Source organism: Ictidomys tridecemlineatus, chromosome 7, assembly GCF_052094955.1.
Source record: "Ictidomys tridecemlineatus isolate mIctTri1 chromosome 7, mIctTri1.hap1, whole genome shotgun sequence".
NCBI classification, from domain to species: domain Eukaryota; kingdom Metazoa; phylum Chordata; class Mammalia; order Rodentia; family Sciuridae; genus Ictidomys; species Ictidomys tridecemlineatus.
In genome coordinates, this window is record NC_135483.1 from 155527186 (window position 1) to 155540064 (window position 12879).

At 36.5% G+C, this 12879-nt stretch overlaps 2 protein-coding genes across 3 annotated transcripts; both read left to right on the forward strand.

The window, feature by feature from the left end:
* The first annotated feature begins 1502 nt into the window (after positions 1-1502).
* On the forward strand, positions 1503-6378 carry Asdurf (ASNSD1 upstream open reading frame). The gene is made up of 4 exons (XM_013358214.4): positions 1503-1709; positions 3828-3881; positions 5184-5259; positions 6191-6378. The coding sequence occupies exons 1-4, from the start codon at positions 1602-1604 to the stop codon at positions 6259-6261; spliced, it is 309 nt and encodes a 102-aa protein (XP_013213668.2). The 5' UTR covers positions 1503-1601; the 3' UTR covers positions 6262-6378.
* Asnsd1 (asparagine synthetase domain containing 1) lies at positions 6281-10267 on the forward strand. 2 transcript variants are annotated; one of them, XM_040294583.2, is made up of 3 exons: positions 6281-7732; positions 8258-8439; positions 9903-10267. In XM_040294583.2, the coding sequence occupies exons 1-3, from the start codon at positions 6281-6283 to the stop codon at positions 10180-10182; spliced, it is 1914 nt and encodes a 637-aa protein (XP_040150517.2). In that variant the 3' UTR covers positions 10183-10267. The 2 variants fall into 2 exon arrangements, with proteins under 2 accessions (XP_040150517.2, XP_040150518.1); XM_040294584.2 differs by having other exon boundaries at positions 6344-6488.
* The last annotated feature ends 2612 nt before the right edge of the window (positions 10268-12879 follow it).

Sequence of the window (12879 nt, forward strand, 5' to 3'; positions counted from 1 at the left end):
AGTCTAGCACATTTAAAGTACTGCTTATAAGCTCTATAAACCAAAGACTTTTTAAATTAAGGGACATTATAGTAGATTTATTAATACCCTCTAACACAGTGAAATATAAAGCCTGTTAAAAGTATAAATACAGAGACACATACAGAGCTTATTGCTTCAGTTTTACAACCTCAATCTCAGATTGCAAGAAAAACACAGAAACAAAACTTCACCAGTTCAAATCTTACATAGCTATTCTCCTTCTTACTGGGTACAAAATTAATTTGAAATCACAAAAGACAAAAAAACTAACAAACTGGGTTCACTGGCATCTCTCTTCTAAAAGAGACTAGATGTCTGTCATCCAACAAATATCACCAAATGGTTAAACCATAATCTAAAATTCCAATCATTGCCACTGCCTCTGTGGAATAATTTATTAGAAATGTAAAAAAGAAAAAAAGAAAAAGAAAAAAGAAACAAAAAAGAAAAAGGTAAAACAATCAATAAAAAGTAAAAATAAAAAGTATGAATTTTATAATCTTTAGGATTTACTCCAAAAGCCAATAAAAGATATACCTTGGGCTTACCCCCTGGAGTGCATTTCTTTAAGTCATACAGTCTGGCTTCATCACGAGTCCACTTGACTATCTCCACAGAAATTTGATATTTTCAATATTAGAGAATAGTTTTTAAAAATCATGTTTCCCATGAAAATATGAAGTTAGCACAGGGCAAAATTTTATTAAACTTATTAATAAAAGATCCAATAAAATGTTAAACCAATTCAAGGAGCATTTACAACTAGGCAGTATGTTAGTAAAGAAATGTTAGTAAGTCACATCCTGTGGTGTTATCTGGTCCACAAAACAAATTATTTGTACTTCAACCAGACAAAAATCTACAAGTTAATCTCTTTCCTTTGCCCTCTTCCTCTATGGTTAATCCCTGTCTGAGTTGGGCTGATTTACTGTCAATAGAAAGTCAAGCCCAGAAGATTGCTGAAGGAACACCCAATAATCTCTTTAGCCTATTTCCAAATTTTAGTCTTTTTTTTCCTCAGAGGATGAGATATTGCAAATACTGCATGGGATATACACTTTAAAAAAACTATTCATTCATCTGAAATTCATACAAAACTATGTCTTAATTTGGCAACCCTAACCACAAGTCGACAAAAACATATCTGGTCAGTACAGTTTTGTTCCAGCACTGTATGTCTTTAATCTTTACCTTAGCTTCATATCTTTGCCTAGATGATAAACACTAACTGTATTTCTACTGAGCTACTATTCTTTGTATTTACCACTGGGAGGCGCATATAACCTTGGATGTGAAGGAGTGAAGAGATCGCAAAAGCGCTTCTACCTCCAATCCACTAGGGGACGACTCGGGAACCTCGTAGGCTCCGCAACCAGGTTCTACGCTTTTGCACGCTAAGTAGCTACGCGCATGCGCATAGATACTTTTGGGCCAGACCTGGTCTGCGCGTGCGTCCAAGTGAGAGTGCAAATGACATTGGTAGGATTCAGAAGGGAGATGGGGGGGTGGAGCCTCTGAGAGCGCGCACGCGCCGTGTATGGGACTAAAGGCCGCTGTCGCTTCAAGTGTGCATTCTGCACATGCTGCGCGGCGTGGAGATGCCCATCCGTGGGACGCGGTCAGACGATAGCGCTGTGTCGGTCTCCACCGATAACTCGACCGCACATAAGGAGGAGCTTAGCAACAAGGTGAGCGTGAGATGCAACGAGAAACTTCGGGGCCCAGGACCTGGCGTTACTGGGCCCCAGAGATGGTCTGCCGCCGCGAGCAACCTGGGGACTTGGCTCCACCTCAGCTCTGCCGCTCTGCTTTGTTTTTCTCATTGGTAGCGCTTGACAGCTGCAGTTGAATCCTTTTCTGAAATAGTTGCGTTAACTTAAGCGAGACCTTGAAACTTGCCTCGAGACTAGACCCAGGTGACGGTCACATTGGGGCGGAGATTTTGGTTGATTTTTGCCCCCTTGCTCATTTTAAACCAGCCAAACCTCAAATCTGTTGGTTCACGAATATTCTCCATGCAGTTATCCGTGCCAGCAAACTGGGAGTCATCCTTAATGTCCATCACGAAGACCTATATGTTCTGCCTCTGAAGCTCATTTCAAACATGCCCCTTTCACTCAGTGCTTAGTACACTCTTAACGCCACCGAGCAGCCACCTTCGTCTCCTGTCGGGACCCCAGCAAAGGCTTACTAAGGTCCCACCTCCTCTGTCAGTTGTTGCTTTTTCTTACCTAGATTATAACATGCGCCCGATTGTCACTTCTCTCCTGAGAAAAAGGGGACGAGGAAGTCAACATAGCATTAATTTTAACTGCCATAAATAGACAAAATCTTCAAACCTCCATGAAGAAGAATAGGTATAGCCTCTCACGTATAAAGTGTCCTCGATTCTACTTGGTTCTGCCCCAAACTACCAGTGACATCTCGATCAAGTGTCTTTTATCTCCCTATATCAGTATTCTTCTTTGACATAAAAACTATACTTGCCATTCCTAAAATAAATGGGAAAGTACTGTACAAACAAACTAAATTCTGGAGGAGATCGTACAGATTTTGCCTGGGAATCTAATCTAGTTTAGTCCCATACTGTACACCTGTGTCAATTGTGGAAACAGGTGCACATTCATAGTGGTAGGGATGAATTTTCAAAACATAGCCCAGACTGACTGTTACCATACATTTACTACTGATGTAGTTACTGAAAAGAGTTTTAAAAAATTGTTTTTACTTGAGCTGTCTTCTGTTGATTAAAAGGTATAGTCTAGTTCAACAGTGCCAACACTGTGCTTAGTCTAATATTCGAAGGGAAATGATACAATCACAAAAGTGATAACATTATACTGCCCCAGATAGTACTATTTGGGCATTTAGTACTATTTGGTAGATCTAAATGTCTGAATGTATCATTTAGTACATAAGTTGTTAAATATGGAAAATGAAAAATCCCAAGATAGTGTAGCCTGGGAAAAGGAAAGAAAAAGCCATACATTGATAGCTTTCATCTCTTTTAGATAAATCCTTTTCGGATGCTGGCCACTGGTGGGGAGAAAGTGTTTCATAAAACCTAGAATGACAGTCTCTAAGAAACACTAATCTCTTCCAAGGTAAATCCTCTCCAGGCACTGGTCACTGACCCCCCAACCCAAAAATCCAAATTTCTGAGTGCCCAGACTGACACACTCATTAAATCACCTCTCAGTATAACTTACATAAGTTAAGGAGTATAACCCCTCCTTTGGCCAGTGGCTCATTTTCCACTAGGAAAATGGGTCCATTCCCGTGGGTATAATCCAATCCTGAACAAAAGGCTGAAATGATCTATGAAGTTTGCGTCCAGTCCAGTCTTTTTGTGCTAACATAAGTCATAAAAAGCACTAGCAATTAGAAAAAGTAGCCCACCTCTTAATCCATTTTTTAAGCTAACACATAACTTTTAAAAGTTAATCAAAAAATTGGTATTACTTTTGGTGCATGTTGTCTATTTTTAATAAAAGGTATAAACTGTGTTTAGTAAACTGACCCTTGGCATGAATGCGGCTTGCTAAAACCAACTTCTCTGTCTGAACTCATTGGGTTGCCTAACTCTTGACAGATAAAACCACTCTTTCCTCCTCTCTTTCCTGTCTCCCCTCATAGACTGCTGTTGGAAAAAACCTATATATTTACAGACTGCCCATTTGGACAATTAGTATGTGATATCTCCTTATCCTAGCTCATCTTTCTAGTTTTAAAAGAGTCACTTCAAGTTCTTTATTGAGCATACTTTGAAAACCTCTGATTTAAGGAGTTTTTCTTTATTTCAATAGATTAAAGAACAAAAAATTGTTGTGGATGAACTTTCTAACCTGAAGAAGAACAGGGTGAGTTATTACAGTAATTCTGAATAGGGGGGTGTTGATTATTTGTATATGTGTTAACTATATAATAAAGTTATAAGAATTATACATAAGAGTTGTATCTGGCTGGGTACGGTGGCACATGCCTATAATCCCAGCAACTTGGGAGGCTGAGGCAGGAGGACCACAAGTTCCAGGCCAGCATCAACAACTAAGCAAGGGCCTAAGCAATGTAGTGCAACCCTGATTCAAAATAGAAAGAGCTGGGGATGTGGCTCAGTGGTAAGGCACCTCTGGGTTCAATCCCCAGTAACAAGAAAAAATAAAAGAATTGTATCAGCATCTTTTTAAATTGTAAACTTATTCCTAGTTTGAGTTTTTTTTTAATGTGCATATAAATAGATTTTATAGTTGAATATGTTTTATATGTTTTCCCCTATCATATTATCATTCACATTATCATTGGAACAAATGTCACTAATTGTACTTTGGTATCTTGGAGCTATAATCACCATTGATACTATTTTGTACCTGAATTGGTGTTTTCTTTTGAAGCAAATTATCTTTAAATTTGTTGAGAAGAGGGGATACTATTCCTTTAATTGATTTTGGATAACTGTTGAACAAAAAAGGATAAATTGCTTCTCCTTCCCCCAAAAAATTTTTAGACAAATCTTCTAAATATTCAATATGGTTATTTAATACCATTTCCATCAACATATTCATTAATAACCAAGTTACTGCTCCATGTGTAATTACACTATGAAAACTCATTTTAGTCTCTTGTATGATATTAGAGGTTATGTCAAATTAATGCAAGCTTTCTGGAGGAAAAATTGATGGGATGTAGCAAAGCCAGCAGTTCTATTTGTCGTAATTAATACTTAAGGCAACAATGGAAGCATACAAGAATTTAGTTATAGCATAAACTAGTGAAGAGCTGAGAATACTTTATTAGCGGACTAAGCAAATAAACTATAGTATGTTTTACCATATGATATTGTAAAAGAACACTTATTGATAAAAAAAAAAGTGTTCTCAGTACTTTCTGATAAAGTAAATAATAAATGTGTAGTTTGGTAGGCAGCTTTTTTGTTTAAAGAAAATGGTATTATATATACAGAGGGAAAAAATTTTACTTCAGTATACATAGTATCAACGATACTATGTGATCGAATACCTTTATTTGTTCATTTGTTTTTGCTTAAATATTAGTCTTAACATTTTATTCTTGAAATTCAAGAATAAGTTATAACAGCATCTAGAGTTTTCACATCTACTTTTTTTAGACCAAATCTTAATGTTAGCCTAAATTATGTTTTGCAGAAAGTATATAGGCAACAACAGAACAGCAACATATTCTTTCTTGCAGACCGAACAGAAATGCTTTCTGAAAACAAAAGTAAGTTGTTGAGGGTTTTTCCTTTGTTTGTTTGTTTGTTTTAGTGTTTTGTGTGGAAAGGCACAGAAAATCTTTTGTAGGTTTTCTATGAAAATTCATAATGATGCCTCAATTAAATTATATACAAATGTTTAGATATATGTCTAAAGGTTGATAGTGATTTGTTTCAAATTATCTTTCCAAATATAGTAACAAAAAAACCCATTAGATGTGTTGGAAAGCAGTAGTTATTAACATGCACTTAAGAATTTGACAGATCTATGTAGGAAAAACCATTATACCATTTTCTCCCTTTGTTACTGGAGGTTAGGCAGCGGGGACCAAAAGGAGGCAGATTTAAAAAGGCTGCTGATCAAGGCTTTATTGAGATTTTGCTCCTAGGCGAGACCCTCAGACCAACAGGGTGGGTCTGAGGAAAAGTGGACGTGGACGGCTCAACTGGACTGGAATTTTTATTGGGATTAGGGCAGGAAGGGAGGGTTTGGGACAGGAAAAGGGGATTTTTAGAGTCCCTTGTCCTACCAGGATTGGCCAGGAGACCCCGCTGATTGACAGGTGGTTGGGTCAGCACCTGATTGGTGGTTCTTTTGCCCCCAGGTTGCTTGGTGCTTTGTTCCTCAGCCACCTCCATCGACCTAACAGTGACTTTTGGAGAAATACTTTGATCCTCTAAGGTCTCATGGGGTTTAAAATAAGATTGTATGTAAAAGTGCTTAGCCAGATGCCTGAACTAAAATAAGCACTTATTGCACACTATTTCTCTGGAAGATCAACATGCTTTGTTAGTAACCCATTATAAATTATTATTGGCCCTCACACAGTATGTGTACTTGTTTAGTTTGAGCTTGGTAAGTAGCTGTGTTGGCTTATGAATTACTAAGTAAAAGTTCAAGAATTTTACTTAATATTTTTTTCTTTCTCCCTTCCACAGATATCTTGGATGAACTGAAAAAAGAATACCAAGACATAGAAAATTCAGAGAAAACTAAAATCAAGAAATAGTCACGTTGATTTCATAACAATGTGTGGCATCTGTTGTTCTGTAAGCTTTTCTGCTGAACATTTCAGTAAAAATTTAGAAGAAGATTTACTGTACAGTCTTCAGCGACGGGGACCCAATAGTGGTAAACAGGTTCTAAAGTCTGATGTTAACTACCAGTGTTTATTTTCTGGTCATGTCCTTCATTTGAGAGGTGTTTTGACTGCCCAGCCTGTAGAAGATGAAAGAGGTAATGTGTTCCTATGGAATGGAGAAGTCTTCAGTGGGATAAAGTTTGAAGCTGAAGAGAATGATACTCAGATTATGTTTAATTATCTTTCTTCTTGTATGGATGAGTCTGATATTTTATCACTCTTCTCAGAAGTCCGAGGTCCTTGGTCTTTCATATATTATCAAGCATCTACTCATTACCTATGGTTTGGTAGGGATTTTTTTGGTCGTCGTAGCTTGCTTTGGCATTTTAGTAATTTGGGCAAGAGTTTCTGCCTCTCTTCAGTGGGCTCCCAAAAATCTACAGTAGCAAATCAGTGGCAAGAAGTTCCAGCATCTGGAATTTTTAGAATTGATCTCAAATCTACTGCCATTTCTAGATGTGTAATTTTAAAATTATATCCTTGGAAATCTGTTTCTAAGGAGAATGTTATTGATGAATGTGTTAATAGACTGAGTCAAATTTCAGCAGACTTACCAACATTTGTGTCAGTAATAGCAAATGAAGCCAAACTGTATCTTAAAAAACCTATTGTTCCTTTAAATATGATATTGCCACAAGCTACATTAGAAACTCAATGCAGAAACACTTCCAACATTCCACCTACAAGAGAGACACTTCAGGTCTTTCTTACAGATGGATACACGAAAAAAGTAGTTCAGCAGTTCATTGATGTCCTGAGTCTTGCAGTCAAGAGACGTGTCTTGTATTTACGTAGGGATGAAAACCTGATACCAAATGAAGTTTCAAAACTTTGTAATAGGAAAGCAAATGTTGCAATCCTGTTTTCTGGAGGCATCGATTCCATGGTGATTGCAACCCTTGCTGATCGTCATATTCCTTTAGATGAACCAATTGATCTTCTTAATGTAGCTTTCATGAGTAAAGATAAGATCTCACCAACTAGCTTTAATAAAAAAAGAAGCAAACAGAAAAATTACTGTGAAATACTTTCTGAAGAATTCTCTAAGAATGTTGCTGTTAATAGTCCTGATGATGATAATGTACCAGATAGAGTCACAGGAAGAGCAGGACTGAAGGAACTGCAAGCTGTTAATCCTTCTCGAATTTGGAATTTCGTTGAAATTAATGTTACTCTAGAAGAACTCCAAAAACTGAGAAGAACTCAAATATGCCACTTAATTCAACCTTTGGATACAGTTTTGGATGATAGCATTGGCTGTGCAGTCTGGTTTGCTTCTAGAGGAACTGGTTGCTTAGTGATCCAGGATGAAATAAAATCATATCAGAGTAATGCAAAGGTATGGTTCATTATTTCTGCTTTTAAGAATTTTTGAGCCTAATTTTGACCCTGAAAGCTTTTGGGCATTTAATGTTGCAAGAATATAGCATGTTTTAATTGTATTTAAACTACAATATAGTGGATATGACTTCTTTTTTTTTTTTTCAAAGGTTAATTTCTTCAGTAGTAGAGACCTATGTAACTCTTTTTTTTTTTTTAAGAGAGAGGAGGGAGAGAGAGAGAGAGAGAATTTACTTATTTATTTATTTTAGTTTTTTTTTTTTTTTTCGGCGGACACAACATCTCTGTTTGTACGTGGCGCTGAGGATCGAACCAGGGCCGCACGCATGCCAGGCGAATGCGCTACCGCTTGAGCCACATCCCCAGCCCCAATGACTTCTTAATAATTGAGCATATCTTACTATTTTCTGACTTTAAATTTTCTCTAAAAATGTTATCTTTATCGCTATAATTTTTAAGCTTTTATTTTATTGTATTGTACAGTAGGCCATATTTTCATATGGAGTTCTTTAAACTTCTATAGATTATTCTCACTGGAATTGGTGCAGATGAGCAACTTGCAGGTTACTCTCGTCATCGTGTCCGTTTTCAGACACTTGGACTAGAAGGGTTGAATGAGGAAATAGCAATGGAACTGGATCGAATTTCTTCTAGAAACCTTGGTCGTGATGACAGAGTTATTGCTGATCATGGAAAAGAAGCAAGGTATTTCTCATTAGTTGAGCATTATAAGGTATTTGGGTAAAAACAGTAGACTATAAAAGGAGACTTTTAAAGTTTATATGGAGATTGTTCGTATATGGAGATTGTTCTATGAATGAGGGAACAGCAGTAATGTCTTGGCTTCATTGTTACACATAGTCATGAGCAAAGCTGGGAGGGGCCAGGGAGCAGTTGTTTTCCAGAACTCTATCTCCAAGAAATGTCTTTTCAATAAAGTTCCAAGTGATTTGGTTACTTTTAAGACTGATAAAGAGACTAAAAGTAAAACAGATAGTGTAAGACCAAGAGAAGGTATTTAAAGAGGTTTGTTTTGTTTTAAACAAAGCCTGTATAAAGTACAAGCTCCTGCCCCCAGACTTTTTTCTCCAATGATAGAGAATCTGGCTTTGTCTCTCTGGATGGATCTGCTTGTATCCCTATATATTTGAGTGTTCAGTGTTTCCATGGTGGTCCCAGTACTAGATTTCCCTCTATGGTTCTATGATTGTTTTAAAAAAGCCAGTTTAGTCACATTGCAGATTACTTAAAACCTTCAGAGACCAAGTACTTTCTAAAGAGTAGAATTCTGTTTAAGTAGTCTACTGTTTCATCTGATAAGAGTAGTTAATTCTTATGGCCCAGTATAAAAGTATCATGTTGCATTAATATAAGAGTATAAATGAAAAGTATTTAAAACAGCTAAAACAGAATTATAACAAATACAAATTATAGTGGTTAGAGCTAAATAATTATGTATCTTTAAATACATAGTAATAGTAATCTGTTTGATTAGTCTGTATATTTATTTTTGAAGTTAGTTCATTCTTATATCCTACATTAAAAAAAAATGCCTGTATGCTTTCCCATCTTTCTACTAAAGGTAGGTAAAAAAAATATAATAAAATATGAACACTAGTGTCTTCGTACTGCATTTTGAGAAATTGGTAGGAGTGGAGAAAGGGATGTTAAAATATTAGAAACAACTAAAAAGCAATCAAAAATTTGTGGGGAAATAAGTGTAAAGACAGAAAGTTTTTTTTTTTAATCTAATATTTTGTTCTGTTATACTAATTTGTCATCATTTAAACAGTTTAAATGTAATTAAACAATTTGAATACCATAAGTCAGTGTTTTTTGAGTCCAAAATTGTGGAAACCTTCTGTGTTGGTTTTGTATCCTTAAAATTCAGTTTATTTAGAAATGGTGAAGATCAAACACAGATGAGAATGAGTAGTTAACTGAGATCATGCTTGTTTTCAAGGCATACCCAAGATAACTTTGTGAAACAATTTGAAGTTATTTCTTTATCTAATTTATTTGAGACATTATTTGGTAACGTGTATTAAAATTGTCACATTATGAAATACTTTTTTAATGTGGTTAAATATTAGTCATAAAATTATGAATAATCTTTAACAGATTGATTTTATTTTTATACAATTTCATTGTTTATCTATTTATTTTAGATTTCCTTTCCTGGATGAAAATGTTGTCTCCTTTCTAAATTCACTACCGATTTGGGAAAAGGCAAACTTGACTCTACCCCGGGGAATTGGTGAAAAATTAATTTTACGTCTTGCAGCTGTAGAACTTGGTCTTACAGCCTCAGCTCTTCTACCAAAACGGGCCATGCAGTTTGGATCTAGAATTGCAAAAATGGAAAAAAATAACGAAAAAGCGTCTGATAAATGTGATAGACTCCAAACCATTTCTTCAGAAAACCTTTCTTTTAAAAAAGGAGATTAAATCATAATGTCATAATCACAATGTAACAATATTTTCTGAGTGATAGTTTTATAAAAATAAAATATTCTACTTTATTATTGTATAATGTAGTGATTTTAAGTTTTTTGGGTGAATTTTTACTTTTCCTGTCACAAAGGTCCTAAAACTCTTAGAATTCCAAACGATGGTAGTGTCTTATTACTTACCCTGAGCCCCTTTTAATCACACTTGTGTTCAGATGTCTTGTGGTGGGGTTCCCTACATAATCTCAGGATGAGGCTGGCCACTAGAAAGACCACGTATTAGAGAGTCGTTTTGATCCCTGCCTACCAACTTCTGGACTGGGATGAGGTAGACTGGAAATAAGCTCTATAAATACTCTTGAAAGATTTGTTGAAGCTGGATGTGATGGCTCAGGCTGTAATAGATGTGTAATAAGAATTGTAATGCAAAACAACAAAAACAAAGTATATGTATAAAGACATGAATTGATGTGAACACACTTTATATACAAAGATATGAAAAATTGTGTTCTATATGTGTAATGCATTCTGCTGTCTTGTATTTAAAAAAATAAAATCAATTAAATTCAAAAAAAGTACAAGAAAGAAAATAAAGAACTGAATTCAATAAAGTAGAAAATGATTAACAATGGAAAAAAAAAAAAACAGGGCTGGGGATGTGGCTCAGTGGTCAAGTGTCCCTGAGTTCAATCCCTAGTACCCCCTGCAAAAAAAAAAAAAAAAGATTTTCCAGTTTGGAAGTACTGAGAGGGTGGCAAGACCGACCAGAGATTCCCCCCACCCGCTGATGCCAACTCAATGCCCTGCCCTATGCATCTCTTCCATCTGGCTGTTCTTGAGTTATATCCTTTATAACAAACCAGCAATGTAAATAAAGTGTTTCACTGAGTTTTGTAAGCTATTCTAGCACATTACTGAAACGGAGAAGGGGGTTGTGAGAAGCCCCAGTTTGTAGCTGGTTGGTCAGAAGTGCTGAAGACGTAGTAGCAATCTTCTGGATTTGAGTCCTTAACTTGTGGCATCCATCTGACATTAACTCTGGGTGAGGTCAGGATTGAATTATATTGTAGAACACCCTGGTGATATTCAGAGAGTTGGAGAATTGATTGGTGCAGGAAAAACGAACCCACAACTGGTATCTGAAGTGTTGTATGAGAATATAGAGAAACTGAGTTTGTTTTCTGGACTTTTCACAGCAATTACTTCTAGAAATAACTCAGTTTGCTATTGTTATTGTCAAGGATCTTGGTTTAGATAGGAGCCTGACAGATGAGAGAACTAAGGTTTTGAGAAGCTAAACAATTTGTATGAGATCCACACTAGAGAATAATTCTTTTGAATAATAACATCTCTTTAGATAGCTCATTTTCAAGAACTGCCTCTTTCTAGCACTAGAACTTCTTGGTTTAAGTAAAAGGAATTGAGATATATATATCTCAATTCCTTTATATATATTCTGGAGACTGAAAGTCGAATATCAAGGTGTCAGCCAGGTTGCTTCCTTATGAGATCTCTCTCCTTGGGTCACAGTTGGCTACCTCCATGTGTCCTCACATTGTGTGTGTGTGTGTGTGTGTAACTTACCTATAGCTAAACCACTCTTCTTTGCAGGGGGTGAGAAGGAATGTCCATCTAGCTATCAAAAGACTTTGTCTCTACCTGTTTTCTGTATCTCTAGTTGTTATGGTTTGGATATTAAATGTCCCCCAAAGGTTTATGTGTTAAAGATCTTGGTCCATAGCTGATGGCAGCGTGGAACCTTTAGGAGGTCAGACTGAATGGAGGGAAGTCAGGTCACTGGGGACATGGCCTTGAAGGGGATAGTATGACCCTGGCCTCTTCCACTTTCTTATAACTTCCCAGCAGCCATGAGGGGAACAAGTTTCCTCTACCATGTGCTTCCCATCATGATGTACTGCCTTGCCACAGATCAAAAGGCAACAGGGCCAAGTGACCATGTACTAAAACCTCTAAAAGCATGAGCAGAACTAAATTTTTTTCTCCTCTAAAGTTGTTTATCTTATTAATTTTGTTACAGCAATGGACAGCTAACACCCTTTTTGCATTTTGGAAACTTTATGCTCTTTTTGATATCTTCAGCCTCTTACTCTCTCAGATCCTTTCTGTCATCATTTTTAATGTTGTAATCTATGTATTTATTAATTTAAATGCACATCCTGATCCTCCATCTTTCTCTACTTCTTTTTCTTGGTATTGGGGATTGAACCCAGGGACACATGGGTTCAATCCCCAATATGCTACATTTCCAGTTTTATTTGAGGGTCTTGCTAAGTTGCTTAGGGCCTCACTAAGTTGCTGAGGCTGGCCTCAAAACTTGTGATCCTTCTGTCTTAACCTCCCAAGCTGGGGGGATTATAGGTGTGTGCCACTGTACCTTGCTTCTACCTGCCATCTCTTGCCTCCCATCCACACCTGCTGTCTTCACATTTTAATCTGTTAAATCCAACCCAACATCCACCCACATTACTCAACCAATTACTCAATATACACCCACATTACTCAATCACCACACCAACATCACTGGAAACGGTCCTCTAATTGTGCTGATATCCTTTCTGGATCTGGCCATTCTTTTGATTTTTTTTAATCACAATATGAAATTTTAAGATATTGACAAATAGAAGCCTGTCAAAAGCTTTCACATGCTCTGCCTATATCCCTTGGAAAATGCAAT

Bases quoted from the DNA above. Each gene is read 5' to 3' on its own strand.
- Asdurf (XM_013358214.4), top strand. From the start codon at position 1,602: ATGCTGCGCGGCGTGGAGATGCCCATCCGTGGGACGCGGTCAGACGAT. The intron at 3,882-5,183 runs GTGAGTTATTAC...TATGTTTTGCAG, and splicing joins CTAACCTGAAGAAGAACAGG to AAAGTATATAGGCAACAACA. The intron at 5,260-6,190 runs GTAAGTTGTTGA...TCCCTTCCACAG, and splicing joins AATGCTTTCTGAAAACAAAA to ATATCTTGGATGAACTGAAA.
- Asnsd1 (XM_040294583.2), top strand. From the start codon at position 6,281: ATGTGTGGCATCTGTTGTTCTGTAAGCTTTTCTGCTGAACATTTCAGT. The intron at 7,733-8,257 runs GTATGGTTCATT...AAACTTCTATAG, and splicing joins CATATCAGAGTAATGCAAAG to ATTATTCTCACTGGAATTGG. The intron at 8,440-9,902 runs GTATTTCTCATT...TATTTATTTTAG, and splicing joins GATCATGGAAAAGAAGCAAG to ATTTCCTTTCCTGGATGAAA.